This window comes from Coffea arabica, chromosome 10e, assembly GCF_036785885.1.
Source record: "Coffea arabica cultivar ET-39 chromosome 10e, Coffea Arabica ET-39 HiFi, whole genome shotgun sequence".
Classification (NCBI taxonomy): domain Eukaryota; kingdom Viridiplantae; phylum Streptophyta; class Magnoliopsida; order Gentianales; family Rubiaceae; genus Coffea; species Coffea arabica.
The window spans coordinates 2,298,977-2,314,941 of record NC_092328.1 but is presented as its reverse complement, the minus strand read 5'-3'; the positions used below and the strand labels follow the sequence as shown (position 1 = coordinate 2,314,941).

General features: G+C 38.2%; 3 protein-coding genes across 6 annotated transcripts; 1 reads left to right on the top strand and 2 right to left on the bottom strand.

Annotated features, from left to right (window-relative positions):
• Nucleotides 1–262: 262 nt before the first annotated feature.
• On the bottom strand, nt 263–4,977 carry LOC113711826 (uncharacterized). 2 transcript variants are annotated; one of them, XM_027235045.2, is made up of 11 exons: nt 3,769–4,977; nt 3,583–3,637; nt 3,384–3,483; nt 3,055–3,232; nt 2,777–2,830; nt 2,546–2,685; nt 1,715–2,273; nt 1,513–1,627; nt 1,317–1,366; nt 789–932; nt 263–588 (listed from the first exon to the last, which is right to left on the bottom strand). In XM_027235045.2, the coding sequence occupies exons 1-11, from the start codon at nt 4,429–4,431 to the stop codon at nt 346–348; spliced, it is 2,301 nt and encodes a 766-aa protein (XP_027090846.1). In that variant the 5' UTR covers nt 4,432–4,977; the 3' UTR covers nt 263–345. The 2 variants fall into 2 exon arrangements, with proteins under 2 accessions (XP_027090846.1, XP_027090845.1); XM_027235044.2 differs by having other exon boundaries at nt 3,055–3,286; nt 3,769–4,976.
• A 327-nt stretch (nt 4,978–5,304) lies between these two features.
• Nucleotides 5,305–8,024, bottom strand: LOC113711680 (outer envelope pore protein 24B, chloroplastic-like). The gene is made up of 3 exons (XM_027234849.2): nt 7,721–8,024; nt 7,276–7,635; nt 5,305–5,613 (listed from the first exon to the last, which is right to left on the bottom strand). Exons 1-3 carry the CDS (start codon nt 7,916–7,918, stop codon nt 5,533–5,535), a joined length of 639 nt encoding a protein of 212 aa, XP_027090650.1. The 5' UTR covers nt 7,919–8,024; the 3' UTR covers nt 5,305–5,532.
• A 1,372-nt stretch (nt 8,025–9,396) lies between these two features.
• On the top strand, nt 9,397–14,740 carry LOC113711925 (uncharacterized). Of its 3 annotated transcripts, none has more exons than XM_072068196.1 (6): nt 9,397–9,713; nt 10,790–12,380; nt 12,470–12,548; nt 13,275–13,693; nt 14,155–14,253; nt 14,387–14,740. In XM_072068196.1, the coding sequence occupies exons 2-6, from the start codon at nt 10,833–10,835 to the stop codon at nt 14,540–14,542; spliced, it is 2,301 nt and encodes a 766-aa protein (XP_071924297.1). In that variant the 5' UTR covers nt 9,397–9,713; nt 10,790–10,832; the 3' UTR covers nt 14,543–14,740. The 3 variants fall into 3 exon arrangements, with proteins under 3 accessions (XP_071924297.1, XP_027090969.1, XP_071924296.1); XM_027235168.2 differs by having other exon boundaries at nt 10,749–12,380; XM_072068195.1 differs by having other exon boundaries at nt 10,667–12,380.
• The last annotated feature ends 1,225 nt before the right edge of the window (nt 14,741–15,965 follow it).

Below are 15,965 nucleotides of genomic sequence, written 5' to 3'. Positions count from 1 at the left end.
TTCCTTTCATTTTCACACGGGGAGGGCAAGAACTAAAAAGACCAGCCTTGTGGAAGATAAAAGATAGGTCGTCACATCTGATTTGCTTTCATTAAAAATTACAAAGAAAAACAGATGGGCTCTGCTCAAAAGCGAACCGTGAGTAAAATTCCCAGAAATGACAAGAGCCACCAGGGCCCAGGCCACATCCAATTTGCCACCCTTGATTTCGGATTTTCATTATTTTTGTTTCTTTTGCTGGATGCGCTTTATCCGACTAGACTGGAAGAAGAGAAGCGTTAATTGGCCTTTCATAGTTTCACATCATTGCCTATTCAAAGTTGAAATGAATTTCCGGGAGTCTAATTAGTTTCTCCCCTCTATCTTAATTGGCTTCTTTGGAACTCTAAAAGTAGCCAAGACATGAGATAAATCAACCGCATCATCACGATTATAGCTCATAGACCGAATTGAGGACCGTTTCAATGTCTCAAATAATGAAGCACCGGAAGCTCTTACACCAGAAGTACTCCTGTATTGACTACTGAACTTGGCTTGCGAGCTAGTGACTGTAGCAGTAACGGTCCTCATTGGTTTTTCTTTAGAGATCTGCATTTTCAGAAGCAAATACCACAAGAATAAGTTCCTGCTACATTCAGCCACAAAAGCGGCACTACTTTAACTACAGTGAGGCAGAAATGTACATGAGGGTTCTGAGGCACTCATGAAGTTTAATTATTTAGGCTATCTAGTTAAGTTTATGTGGGTTACAGTAGCTGAAAAGCATTGATGAATGATACAATGCTTACTGTATCTAAAGAGTCATCTGATTTCGAGATTGAACTTCTGCTATTGCTGTCATCCCTCCCAAAAATAAATGATCGAACTGTGCCTGAACCTTGCTTGTGGGATGAAGGAAGAGAATGGTACGACGATCGACCAATGAAAGATGACTGCAACAGTTTAAGAGAAAAGCTACAATTAGCTTATTTTTTTTTACAAGAAAAGTTCACAAATCTAAAGCAGATAAGAGCTTCCATTCAGAAAACTTGCTTCTTGTAATGCTAACGTTAATAAATCTATCCCAGAGGTAATGAATTCTAGTACCACAAAGCCGAATCCTACAAGTCCTTGAGAAAATCCATATCCCTTGATATTAAAGCAAACCATTGCCGGAATACTGACATGGTGCATGGCATTTGTGCTTGAACATTTTCTAGCACCCCTTGTAGCATTGCTCTGTTATAATTGGCTGACAGAACCAATACCAGGTATCTACCAAGGGATAATTTCAACCTCTTTGAAATTCTATGCCCATTACTGTAAGGTGAGTTTACCTTTGAAAAACTCCTACTCTGTCCTCCTTTTAGCTCTGAATCAAAGTACGCTGCAAAGGAATAAAGTAACAAGTATGAGAAATCCAGACAGATAAACATAAGATGCAATCCATTTCAGATTGCCATTTGACATGGATTACATGGTGCTTACATGCATTAAGAAAGTTCAAACTGCATCAAGAAGAAAGTATCTTACATGATGCTTTTGCTTTCTTCTTGTTTTCTGGCACAATATTAAGCTTCTTTATGAGACCAAACACTTCCCTGGAACTTTCATCCTCCATAGGTGAAACCAATGTTGCCTGTTCTTCCTGTTTCAATCTTCTAAGTCTTAATCTATTTGAAAAGAATAAAAAGCCAAAATCAAAACAAACAAAGCAAAAGAGAAACAAACTAACTGCTCTAACAAGAAGATGCTGCTTAACACGCCTCCTTTCAACCTCCTCATCCTCATCAGATATGAATGAGTCATCTTTATCCAAAAACATCTGAGTAATTATTTGCTTTGCTTTCTTTGTATTCATGCGAGCATAATTTCTTGGTATCACATCCTCATCATTAAAGTCTTCTCCATCCTCAATCTCTTCTTGCTCCTCACCAACCAAGGCAGTCTCTTTGGGTTCTAAGCCAACCTTTAATCTCTGAAGCAGATTATCTGTTCCAGCCTCATCTTGCTGCTCAAGCCATTTCTGATGTAGTTCATTCCGTCTATCACAATCAATTGGCCTCTCTTCATACTCAGTTGCTATTATGTCATTGAGTTCCTCAGAATCTTCCATGTCCTCATCTTCTTCGGTTTCTTTGGATTGGAGCAGTTCATTATCACTGTCATCTTCTTCCTCAGCTTCCTCATCCAGAAAAGCTTTAAATGGAGCACCTCTTGGAGAGATACTGTCATCCTCACCTCCATGTGGTAGAGGATCAGTGTTCTCCTTGTCATTGTCCTCTTCTGAAGAACTGCAAAACAGAAACTTTCTAAGTTGTACGAGTAAATAATTTCAATGCAGTAATATCATCCCCATGATTAAAAAGCTAAGCACTTGAGCTTCATACACAAATACTGCACAAAAAATGACACCATAGAAAAGAAGCAACAGGCAAAAGACAAAGTATTTTATCAAGTACGAAGCAATTTTGCATTACATTAATGTACTCAGCAAACTTTGAAAAGGACGAGGTTGCCTGTCTTTTTTATTTTCTGGGTTGATAATGGAGTTGACTTCACTTACCTATCATTAGAAGGTACTGAATCAAACTTCAAATTCATAGCAAGTAAAGATGGTGCCATAACTTCTTCCAAAGAACTATCCTGAAGGCCGCCAGGCAGCTCATCATTGCATTCCTTTGTTTCTGAATCCCCAAAAAGATCCTACAAAGCCAGCAAATACCATTCAAACAGTCAATAAACATGATCATCAGAAATGGACTTACCTTTTTCCACAGAAAAATATGAATCTAACCTGTGTATCATCAATAGGAGCTCTAAACATAGGTGAGGATTCCTCACGTGAAGCCTGCAGTGAGATGGTACAACTTTTCATACAGCAAACCAGATCATAAATTTGTAGGTAACTACAGGGTTTTAAGTTCATCTAATCATAGCAATAGCATCTAGCACAAATAGATTGTTCATCCTCTAACCCCTGAAATATACAGTGATATGCTATAATTCAAACAACAAATGCATTAGAAAAGTGGAGCATGTGCTTTTGATTATTCGCTATCTACCTTCCCTTACCTCATCGGGGGGACTGATCTCACGGCTTGAAGGAACTGGAGGTTCATCAGATTTATCTACGTCTAAAGCATCTCGCCTTGGTAACACTGGACATGCCACTATATCTTCTACCGCTTTTGCTAATTTATCTTCTCTCTCTTCCAGTAATCTGCTTGTTGGCTGATAGCCAATATCATCTCTTCGAACACCACCGTTTGCAGCAGCAAAAGCATTATTGTTTAGAATTAAGTTTCTGCCAACCAAAAGTTGGTATCATAATGTCTATCTACTGATAAATACCAAAAAGTTCATTCGTAGAAGGCAACAAAATTGGCTCTAGAGATACTCACTTTTTAGAAAGCTCACGTTTTCTCTGCCGGATCTTCTCCAAGACTGAGGATATCGGTTTGTTAACCACTGGTATGGGTTTAAATGCAGCTTCTGTAGTTTCTGAACCAAAGGGCAGAAGAAAACCCTAAACAACAGTCATTTACATAATAACTACAAACATTGGCGGTATAGAGCAACTGTGTAAAATTTGGTAGAAACCTCGCAATAGCCTCTGCGATTCAGCGTGAAGTTGCTTAAGGTAAGTTTTTCTTTCCTGCACATCAACACAACAAACAAATTAGTTTTACATGGATAACAAGATTTTGGAAAAGAAAAGGAAAAAAGAATAAAATCTTGTAGGCAGTGCAACTGGGAAGAAATGCAGATGTAATGAATTCTTATTACCTTTTCTTGTCTCCTTTTGTCTGAAGCAGAAACTTTAGATTTCATATCATCATCAACAGTAGTAGTATCATTCTTCGTTCTCTTACTTTTCTTTTTCTTACTACTGTCCTCTTCCATCTCATCTGTCTTATTGTCCACATCGAGTTCAGTAGTATCCCTTTTCTTCTCGAATTTCTCCGACTTGGAATCACGATCCTGTTCAACATCAGCCACATCATCGAACTCCAAAGCCCTCTTAGCCTCTCTGCTGTCTTTCTCAAGTGCCATTTCCGCATCCATCTGATTATTGTTTTCAGATGCCAATTCTGAATACGTCCGATTATCTTTTTCAAATGCCAATTCCGAGTCCAGTTCCTCTGAATCCATCCTAATATTTCCCTCGGATTCCATTTCGGTCCCGACGTGAGACGGCAATGGCGATTCATTTGAGTCATCAAAAAAAGAATCAAGTGTTTTGGTTGCTGAAGCTTCTAGAGCTTCCAATCGGGCAAAGTCAACCCTCGGAATGCCAAGCAAAGGGTCTAATGAATCGGGCTGCTGCGGCGATGGTGGCTTGCTGGAGACTTCCGTTGCTTTCTTCTTCAAGCGTTTGAGCCTTCGATTTTGGGGTTGTGGGGAGGGTTGGAGGGGTGGGAAAGATTGATAATCATCGTCACTGTCCATTGCTAATTTGAGAGGGAGAGAAATCTGGAGTTTTTATTAATTAGAGGATGGAGAACGGAGAGTGGATCTGCTCCAGCGATTTCTTTTTCATCTTTTGGGATGTAATTGAGGGTTTAGCAGTTTAGGCGGCAAGTTTTCAAATTTTGAGGAAAAACCAGATTGGCGCAAAATAGAGATACCATGAAATTAGCCGCCAAAAGCGTACGGTATTTGTATCATACACTGCGGTTGCCTGTTCTTCGTATTTGTATTTGTATGTATCTGGTGTAATTTCTGTCATTAGTGGAGACTTTATAAAATTATGATGGTTTATTTTAAAAAAAAAAAAGAAAAAGAAAGTAGGTTTAACATCTTTAACAGCCGTCGGCTATCAAATCTTGAAGGAGAGGTCCAAGCTACGTCCAGAATTGTTTCATGTCTCTTGCCTCTGCAACTAATCACCAACATAAACAGAACGATTAGAATCCGAAATCCTAACATCGGATTTTGTCATTTAATTATCTATTTTTTTTGGCGTGTAGTAGTCGAACCATGATCAAAAGCTGACACGTTGCTTTTGCAGTTCATTTTGTGGAGAGGGGATAAGCTTGCTAATTGCTGTCACGTGCATCTTCTAATTATCTGGTTCCGACTGGCTTCTCGGAGCGATGTCGTTTGCAGATCATGGAATTTTAGAGACCGGCTCCAGTTGCTGGAAGCATATGGAATTTTACAAGCCAGGTCAATAATTCGCAAGCGTGGATACCCTGTAGGCCCTTAACACCAGTTGTTTGTATAGCAAAAGTTTGCTTGAACACAGTAGTGAAATTCGAAAACCATCTAAGTTAGACGGTCAGTTTTTTTGTTTCCAAATGATTGATGGCTCTATTCAAGTAATCAAACTTTCAGAAATTTTATTCGAGGAAAAAGTGCATATCTGGAATCCGCCGCACGTCAAGAAAAATATAAATAGAAGTTCGTGGATCACCGCTCAGAAATTTCATAATCACATTTGAAATGTGAAAAAAAATGGCGTACAATTGAGCCAAAAAATATGAAGCAGTCACAAGGAGACAGCTTGATCTGAATGGTTGCAGCAGGGTACTGAAACCAGAGGCAGGGTCACATCTCAAAGTCCCAAGTACTCTCAGCAGTTAATTTAGGCATTTTCCTTTCATCTGCCAAGTTGAGTGATGCTGAAATCTGAAAGGAAGAGGGACAAAAATTAAGAGTAGAAGTGAAAAGCCAGCAGAACATTCAATTACCAAGATTAACCTAGTTAAAATGATGCCTAAATTTGTAAGGGACGAGACAAGCAACATTAAATGCCACTTCTACTCTAAGTTTATTCTCCATTATAAGGACCTAAGCATTTTGCCAATCCATATCTACTCATGCATCTTTTGCAACATGGCTTGGAAGCATATGGAAACACACAACATCCAACATACCCAATAGCCTTCGTATCAAGGCATTGTCATTTTTCTGTTGTATCCAAGACACATCAGCCACAACATCATTGCATGTGTCAAGATAATAATTACCCAAAATATCTCAAAAAGAATGTACAAAGGTACTAGTAAAGTGGCAACCGTGTAACCCAGGCAGCAAGTCAATCAAAAATAAAGGAAAATCATCATAAAACACTCCATCACTCCAACATGGATTGCATTTTTATGTGTACTAGATGCCACAAGTAAAGAGTAGACAACATGCATGCATGATAGCCACATTCTGCATAGATTAGCAATTGAAGAGCGGATGACAACATTTTTTAACTTCTGAAAATATATGCTAACTCTCATTTAAGTTTTCAGGTTACATTTCTGACCTTTAAAAAAAGAAGCGGAAATACTTAACTCACTAAGATCTATTTACAAAACTTTCACACAACAGCATTCTCATTGGGTAACTAAAGCCCAATTAACTATCTGATTGAAACTCCTCCTTTATATTCTGCTGAATATATGAAGTAGATGTCTGCGATTAAGTTACACTCTTCTGCCAAACAAACAAATGAAATCAAAACAACAAAATTCTCCTTCAAAAGGGGAGATCCATCAATCTTAAATTGAAAGAGCAAGAGAACACACAAGCCAAATAGGAACTCTGAAAAAGTCATGGAAAGATCCATCAATGATGCGCACATACACGTACACATACACAGGTATAGAAGCATGTACCACCCCACACCAACTTTGGGCCCCTTAAAATGCCACTTGAAATTCCAAGGGCACACCTTGACATGGAATCAGGATAGAAATTTCCACTGAAACAATGCTATATCCAGAAGCTACATGCGATGATTTTCCAAAAAAACATATAAACCTAAACCTTGAATGCGTGACAGGTAGTATCCATATTCAACAACTAGAGGTTAACCAAGTGCTCAAAACAGCACTTTTTATGATACAATTCTATTCTCATGAGATAAATTGTTCTGCACTTTCTCATATAGCACACAAACAAAATGCCAACAGAAATCATGCTACAGCAACTAAATTAGCACTTCATGGTCCGACAAAATTTAGGCTTCTGCAAATCAACATGCACATGTGCCATAAACCACTTAGAGATTACGAAACAGCAACTATTTTGATGCTTTGCGTGTGAGGTGAAAGAGCAAACTGAGACCAAAACACCAGTGCCTAAGATGCAAATGCATTGTGAACTGAGATTTATGAAAGCCATAGGCATTTAGATTCACCGTATGATGATTCATGACTCCGCAACTGAATCACAACCTTATCCATAAGCTATAGCTCAAACAAAAATGCCTTTAAACTATACAACTGAAATTGATCCATAAGTTCTTCATAAAGGTCAACAACATAGCAACCAACAAATCAAACGGCAATGTAATACCTTAAACGAACCATTCAATTTTGAATTCCTCGACCACTCAAGCCCCAAATTCTTACTCGAGGTCTGATAAGCAGCCCTGAACACATCATCGCCATAAACCCTACGCGAAATAGCAAAATCCCACGAATTTTTGGAAAAATCATAGCTGGGCTCGAAAGTGGTCAGGCCACCATGGACGTAAGTGTACTTCAACTTACAATTCCCCGACCCCAACACGTGGTTAGCCGATACCTTATTGGCAGAATCAAACACCAAAGTCCCATCCAAACTAGTGCGATTATCACCCCTGCTGTGCATGTATGTCAAGTTCAATGGCTTCTCCGAAACCCTGATTGTGTTCATAAATTGAAACCTAAAGTCCTGAAAATGCCCAAATATTTATCACAATCAATAAGTAAGCCTAATTTGGGGGTGAATTTCTGCTTTCTTCAGTAAACAGGAATACCTTTTTGGGGACGTTGTAGTCGACGATGAAGAAACCTGGTTTTTCTACAGCTAGAGCTAAACCGTTTAAGTTGGGGCCGCTGACTATGGTGGCGTCAGTCATGGAAGCGCGGAGCTTAATGTCACCGGCGTTAACGGCGACCGTAGCGGCCGCCGCCGCTTTGTCTGTTTCATATTTGGCTTTGAATGACGCCTTCATTTCCTTTGTTGTTTTCAATGCTTTGTTTACCTAACCTCGAGAATATCAGTGAAATCATATGCTAAGCTGAGCGGGATAAGTAGCAAAACAAGTGTCTAACAGGTTTACGGGGTTCCCCGAGTTTGCCCCGTCCCTTTAAGTCAGTGAAGTCGTAATTTTTGCTGACTCCATGGATAGCGCCTTTTAGAAACGTTATTGGAAAGGCTGCTTCGAAGTCTTTCTCTTTCATTAACTTTAATTGCACGCCTTCACCAGAAGAGGAGGCATTACGGCAGCTTGGAGTCAATGAGGCAGAGGAGCAACTTGAATCGTTCGGTATAGCACGCCTTTGAGGTTCGAATGCTTCATTGTCTACCACACAACTATACCACGCTTTTAAGTTGTTTTATGTATGATTGTCTTTCAAATTTTAACATGGCTTCATCGATATTTGCCTAAACAAAGTTCCTCAAATTACAAAAATGAACTTGTACTGTAATGATCCTATGATTTAGTCGACTAACTTGACACCAGAAATTCCCAAATACCAAAAATCATGAGTATAACCCAATATTTGAAACAATAAAAAAGTGTTTGTCTATGGGCATTAGTTCATGTGTTAGGTTTTTTAAAAGGGTAAAACTAATTAGGGGAGGTGTATAAATGTAATGGAAGGATAATTATTTTTTAATAATAATTGTTAGTGCGTATACTTATATGATAAATTAAGGGTGCATTTGATAAAATTAAAATCTAAAGTTTAAATTATTGAATTGTTAAATATTAAATCAAGTATATTTGAATATATATCATATTCAATGATAAATGAATAATTTATCACTCATTTTTTAAAGTATAAATTTTTTTTTTGTACAACGGAGGGCTTTCGACCCATTAGCTTGGGACAAGTCTCGGGGTAACTATCCATACAATGTCTTCTGCCAAAATATTCCTAACCCCATCAAGTGGATCCTGCAAAACTATAAACCCCATCGCCCCCTCTAGACTGCACTTGGCCAGATAATTTGCAACTCTATTTGCTTCTCTCCATGTCTGCGTCAATTTACATTTTTTGAAAGCAAGTTTTGTCTAAAGAATTCAGTATCACTTAATTAAATTCAGATATTTAATTTTTTATTGTCAAACGCATAAAAATATACTAAGATATGAATTCATTCAGTTTAAGTGCTTAATTGGATTATTAAAACGGGACTACGTATGATTTAAATGTGTTAACAAACATCCATTGAACATTTATTGAAAAAATTTAAATAATAATCCAAGTGAGGCACGCTTTTTTGCAAATGCAGAGTGTGTAGCCTAGCTAATGTAATCTAATCTATTATACCATCAAATTTCAGGTTTGTTCAATTAGCTGAAAATCATAAGCATATATCACCATTTGTAAACTACGAACACGAGGATAATATGGTATGAGGAATGCACTTATTTTTGCTCTTTTTCCTTAATGAAGCATCTTTTTCCACTCATGTAAAGGACTAAGAAAAAACCATAATAATCAGTTGGGGTCTATTGGCTACTTTTTTTAAGCGTTTAGTGGGCTATGACTACTTATTTTATACCTAGGCGGGGTCTAGATGGAAATTGACCCAAACTATAACCCTAGTTCCCGCCAAATGAATTGGCGCGAGATTTGTACCGGATTTCCCATTTCATAGTACTTTTGCCATCTGCTACATACAAGTAAATCTCAGCTTCCTACCACCCCCAACCCAAAAAAAAAAAAAAAAATCAGCTTCTCCGCCTCTGCCCACTTAGGTTCTCTCCATCTCCCCTTGCGCATCAGAATCTTCAGGTATCCTTTTATTATAGCATTCTTCATTCTTAGATCCGTGCATTAGCGTTGCATTTTTTACTTTATATATGTTTCTATGTAGATTCTTTGTTAAAAATTTGAAGCTATGGGGGGACAAGGAGCGTTGGGTTGTTTTATGTGAAAAAAAGCATTTCTACTGGTTTAGTTTGCAATTTCAATCATGCAATTGCAATTTGCAAGGAAATAGGCTGTGAATTTTCCGTGATGTGTTAGTGGACCTCCTTGAAACTATAGTCGATTAAGGATTGGAAACGAAAATTATGAATTGAACTGGGCAATTTATGTATCTCACCTATACGATATTAATATGGAAAAATGGAAAGATTAGAATGTTGGCTTTTTCATTTTTTTCCCAAGATCGTGTTAATAGATAGTGTTACTGTTTATATATTGGCAATGCTTTTAGCGTATTTCATTGAGCTTTTGCCCACAATGAATGGAAACATTTGAACTACACTGAAAGAGGTAGTCAATTGTCAAAATTCAAGGGCTTCTGAAAGCTTTCTTCAAGAATAACCTCTTTTTAATTATTCTCCGTTTAATTTGAACATAGCAATATAGTATGTCACAGCCACCAGTATCTAAACTCCAGTGTTGTTCACTACAATTTATTATCCTTTTTTGCCTTATCTAAGTTTTGCTAATGTAAAATAGCTTCAATTTCACAGTTATACCACATTGATTCCAACTTTTGTCACACCAATGTATGGCTTTTGCTTTGCTTCATTAGCACGATCACAAGTATGTTTGAATTACAAGTCAATATTGCTGCTTTTTATTATTAATATCAAGTATTAATTTCATAAATGTATACTTTAAGTTTTTTTTTTTTTGGGTCTAAAGCTTCTGTCAAGGACAAAGGATGGGCTTGCTTGACTTCTTAGGTGAATTTTAAGAAAAAGACTGACACTTTCTTGTCAACATGTTTCTAGGCAAAATAAGTGCCACGCATTTGCTTGGTTTAGGAGTTTGATCCACTTTATACACGTACTGGCATTTTTTGCACAAATGCAGATGTCCGTGAGCTGAAGTGGTAACCCTCATTTTATTGGCAGCAAACTATCATGAGATAGAGAGGGAAGGTTCAGTTATCCAACTATGCAGAGGAGGAGCTGCAGCAATCTACATTTCATCAATGCTATAAAGGGCAATTTGGTTTCAAAACTCTGCAATGTTAATTCCTGTGGCAAGCCGGCCCTCATGTTCAAGAAATTAAATGACATTTACAACACTGGAGAGATGAGAACTACTTCACACAGTTTTCTGCAGTCAGGTTCAGGGCTTAGCAGTGACAGGGTCAAGATTGAGAGCCAATGTCTGCCACTGGCAGTCCGAAGTTTGCTGGAGGTTCACCCTGCAAGAAATGAAGCTGTTTGCTCTATCAGTGATGGTGAAACTGGCAATGATTCAGATGACGATATTTTTGTAAAAATGACACTGAAACAACTTAAGCAGAAGTGCAAAGTGAAGAAGAGAAGACGTTCCGTTTCTGTTGGTTTGAATCCTCAACATGTTCACACAAAACTGGAGCGGGAGGATGATGAATCTGACCTCAAGGTCCCCCTAAGTAGCTTGAAAATGAAGTCTCCAAAGGCTAAAAAAAAGTGTATAAGAAGTAGTTCCGAATCTTCTGAACTTTCTGTTTTTAAAATAAAGTCTGAACAAGGTCTGGATCCTGAAAGTTCAGTGCAATTTCATGGGGGTTTGCATTCAGTCACTCATGTTAAGACAGAGGTTCCAGAACCTGAACTTGAAGGATGCCAAAACAGTACCCCCTTTGTTGATGAAACCTTCACTGTCAATCCCACTTATGAATCAAACATCATTGAAGTTATAAATGATGGAAACAGTGGGAGAGTTGAATGCCGAAGGTTGGAGCCAGATCTAGATGGAGAACAATACCAAAGCTGTGCTCTTAATCAAGTTTCCTATGACCATCTGGAGTATGTTGAGCCTCTTTGTGTTCTCGTACCCAGTTTTGAAGATCTTATGGATGTGAGCAATCAAGAGGAAAGGCACCATCAGTTTCTGGATATGCCTAGTTCAGAATTTGGGAGAGAGGGACAGATAGAGCAGCCTCTCGAAACAATTTCGCATGGCAAAGATCAAAGTTCAGATGTGAATGGTTGCTCCGGAAGTTGTCATCTGCATGAGTTCTCAGTGCAGAGCAGTAAGCCTGTAGTTCAAGTTCCTGAATTGGTGGTTGACGATAGCACTGGCAAAAAGGAACCTTGCTACGGTGGTGAGTCTTGCCTGTTACAGGGTACATTAAACAAGAAATTGACTACAAATCAGCAAATTGCTACATTAGGTAGCCCTCATAGAACTTGTAGCTCATCTTGGGGGCCCCATCCCTGCTCAAGTACTGAAGAGGAGTTACTTTCCTCACAAGATGGTAAAACTGAGGAAAAGCAACAACTGAAAGGTAACATCATTGATATAGTAAACAACAATTTGAATAGCGAGAATCATATGGGTTTATTGGAACATGAGTTATCTTCTGATGAGGAGAAGAAAACTCCAATATCTACAAAAGTTCATTCAGAAAGGGAATACTCTTCATGGAACCAAAACTGTGCTTTTGAGGAAACGCACTCACTGTCAGCACCGGTTCCAACTCCTGGGAGACTACTTTCAACACGGAAGGTCAGGAATATACATTTTTGGTTGATGGCCATTTATTATTTTTTTAACCTGATGCAAGTAGCTTAAACTTAACGTCAAGCACACTGCAGGTCGTCTCTCCTACATCTCAAGAACGCTACTGTCTAGCTATGAATTCCACAGAATCAAGTTATGGTACAGACCTTCAGGGTAAGTCATATATACTGTACATTCCTGGGTTTTCAGCACATATTCAATGCTACTCTCTTGTTTCCTTTTCCATCACTGAAATTGCATTTGGATGCATTATTAAGTCTGAAGGTAAACATTTTCTTTTAAGACATGGTTTTAAATGTATATCTCCACATTCCTGGATTGGCGGAGAGTCATAAATGTAGACTTGTACATGCAAGATGCCTTTTAGTCGTGTCTAAGATTAGAAAGATGATTGGGAGGAGCTGGCCACAAATAGCCATTGTTTCCTATTTCTGCAATGCAACAGCCCAATAGTGACTCAGATTATATAGCCGTAGAACCCAATGGTGCATTTCAATATCATATCTACCACAGTTTTGCATGCAGAGTAGAAACTACTTATTTCATGCTTTTGCATGCATCAGTCACAATTTTTACAATACTAAATGCGTGTATATTTATACGAGTTTAAGTTGATGCTAGAAAGGAAGTGTACACTGACAAACAATCTAAATGTACTATGTAACTTCAAAACATTGATATGATTGTTCTGCTTATCTTTCTCATGTGGAATTTTGTTATTGCTCTTCTATGAGTATCTGAATATATAGTTCCATCTCAAACTTTTGATCTGAAGTTTCAGATTCGGTTATTGTTTAATTCCTGCTTTGCTTCTGGAGGAATTACTAATTGAACCTGCTGTTTCCTGACCACTCTTTTCTTGGCTTTCTATGGTTTTAGATTGCAAGGAGAACCTATGCACTTCAAAGCAAACTGAAGCCTTGCCCTTTTGTGAGGGATCAGATAAGCATGATAATGCATCTAAAATCCCCAAGGGACCGGTTGCAGTTAGTAGGACAAAATTCATCTTAAGCCCCTCACAGGTAAAAGGAAAAACAAAACGTGAGAGAACCTCTCCACCTAAAGGCAATCTTGAAGGTCCTCGTCTTTCTCGTTCCCTACCTAGAGTTACCACTGGATGCACTTCAGTTCAAGGTTGTTCTGAAAGTGCTATTGCTTTTTCACGGAGGCAGATGCATGACATTGAGTCTCTTGCAACGAAGCTCATGAGTGAGTTGAAGTCCATGAAGGAAATTGTTGAAGAAAAATTGCTCTTTGAGGCATACCGAAATGTCTCCTTAAAGAATGATGCTGATGAGGTATGCCCACTGCAAATGTGCATTTTTCTATCTTTTCTTTTTGAGTTTAATGGATCCTACTGAAAAATTACTTGCATTTGCATGCCTTCTGGAAAATGCAATATTTCCAGTCATTTTCTTTACAACTTCTGTTGCATCTACTACCGTCTTATTTCCTCATTTTCATTTCCGGGGATGGTGTGTCAGGACTCTAGCAAATGGATTTGAAGTTGAAAGCAATTGCTCAGTTATCACACTAAGTAAATTGCAATTTTTTTAATTCTGAAAATATGTTATACATGCAAACAGCCGATACTCTTTAATTAACTCTGTTGGTCTTGGGTTAGAGGGTGGTTGCAGTTTATTTTTTGTTTGAAGTTTATTTGGCCATGATCATCATAATGTTGGCATTCTACATAAACTTCCTCATTCAAAGCAAACTGGTAAAATTCTTGGTATAATTTTCTTTTTGCCGCTAGCAGGTAAAAAATGCCATCACAAATGCAACAAAAGCTGAAGAATCAGCAAGGAAGTGGTTATCCATTATGGGAAGGGACTGTAATCGTTTCTGTAAGATCATGGTTAGTACCCTTTATTCAAGTCTTGATACAAGGAGTTGATACAGGGGTATTGCATTTGTAATTGGTGCCATAGTGCTGTAACAATACCTAACTAATTTTGCTTTAATGAGATGTGCATTTTGTTCTCTTGTAGAGTTTGACACAAAAATGTACCACTCCTGCTTCTGCTGACGTGGTTCAGAGGGAGAGGAAAAGGATTTCGTTTGCTGATGAAGCTGGTGGCATGCTCTGTCATGTGAAGTTTTTTGAGAATGGCATGGCTTCCGGTAACGAAAATCAGGAAGATTGAACCACATGATTTGGAAGGAATACATGGTATTTCCTGTAGGGGACCTGGGAAACAGGATTATGTACATTTTGGGGCTTTGTTTAGGTCAGAGTATTAAGTTTTCTCCACAGAGCTTTTCTTGGTTGCTTACTCGGATGACGACATTTGCTGATGTATCATTGAAAGATATCTTAAGAAAAAGAAAAATTCTTGAGTGCAGAGTGTAATTCATTTGCATAGGCATTTACTGTTGTATCATTGGAAGATTTTTAAAAAAGAAAAATGCTTCAGCATAGAGTGTGATTCATTTGCATAAGGTGATCAGAGGTCGTTTTCCTGCAGAAAAGTGCATTTCGACATTATGCATAAACAAGTGGATTTATTGCAAGAAATATTAAAGCAAATGCTGAAAAAAGTTGCAGGCATTGTCAGAGTTGAAACTTTGGTCGAATTAGGAAGAACTGAGTCAGCTCTTAAACAGATAAAATAAAGCCCGATATTTGTATTAAAAAAGGAAGTGGCGTTTGTTTGGGAAACTGCAAATTGCCCTCCCTCCCCTCAGCAAATAGTATGTAAAAGAGAAACGCCATTCTTCCACTTGAACAAGTTAAGAGGTAAAGTCCAAATAACTCGTGCACAGTGGAATAAAACTAGATTGTACAAGTTTTGATTTACAACACTTAGTTTCTTTTCAATTTTGATATTCAAGGGATTCAAAAACAAGCCTTGGTAGAAATGAATTAATTCAAAACACTTTTACAGAGATAATATGTATATTGTAATGAGGGAAGTCAAAAGTAGAGCTGATGAACTGTCGATCTCTCCACCTTTTCAACCTGAAGAATTTTAAGGCTTGGAATCGGAAGAAAATAATTCCTCCCACACCTCAGTGAAAGCTGCCACAATAACCCCATGATGTTCCTTTGAATTCAGAGACAAAAAACACATTAACAATTTCTCCAATTCCTCGGGTTCAGACATTTCTTTCTCTAGTATCATTTCCAACATTGACATCTTAAAATCATCAAATGGATCTGCAGATTTCTTCACAATTGCATAGCTCTCGTTCACCTTTCCATCCACCCCGCAAGGAAGTAGCCGCCCCAAAACCGTCTTCGTTGCAGATGAATCACTTTCCAGCGGCGGCATTGTTGATGTTGTTGCCAGTTTTATTTTCTCACCGTCTTTCCAACTATTTGAAACGTAACGTTTCAACTTCCTTACTTTCCCATTTTTCTTCCTCTTTCTTGTTACATTTCCATTCATGGGCTTCCGAGTACTCGGGGTTTTCACTGGATGACCAAAATCACAAGAAGATTCCAAGCTTGAACAAGTTGAAAGTAGGCCCTCACTTTCATCATTAGGATCATCGCCCTCTTCACTACTGAACCAACCACTATCAGCTGATGAAATGCTCACACTAAAACTGGTTGCAGCTGATTGA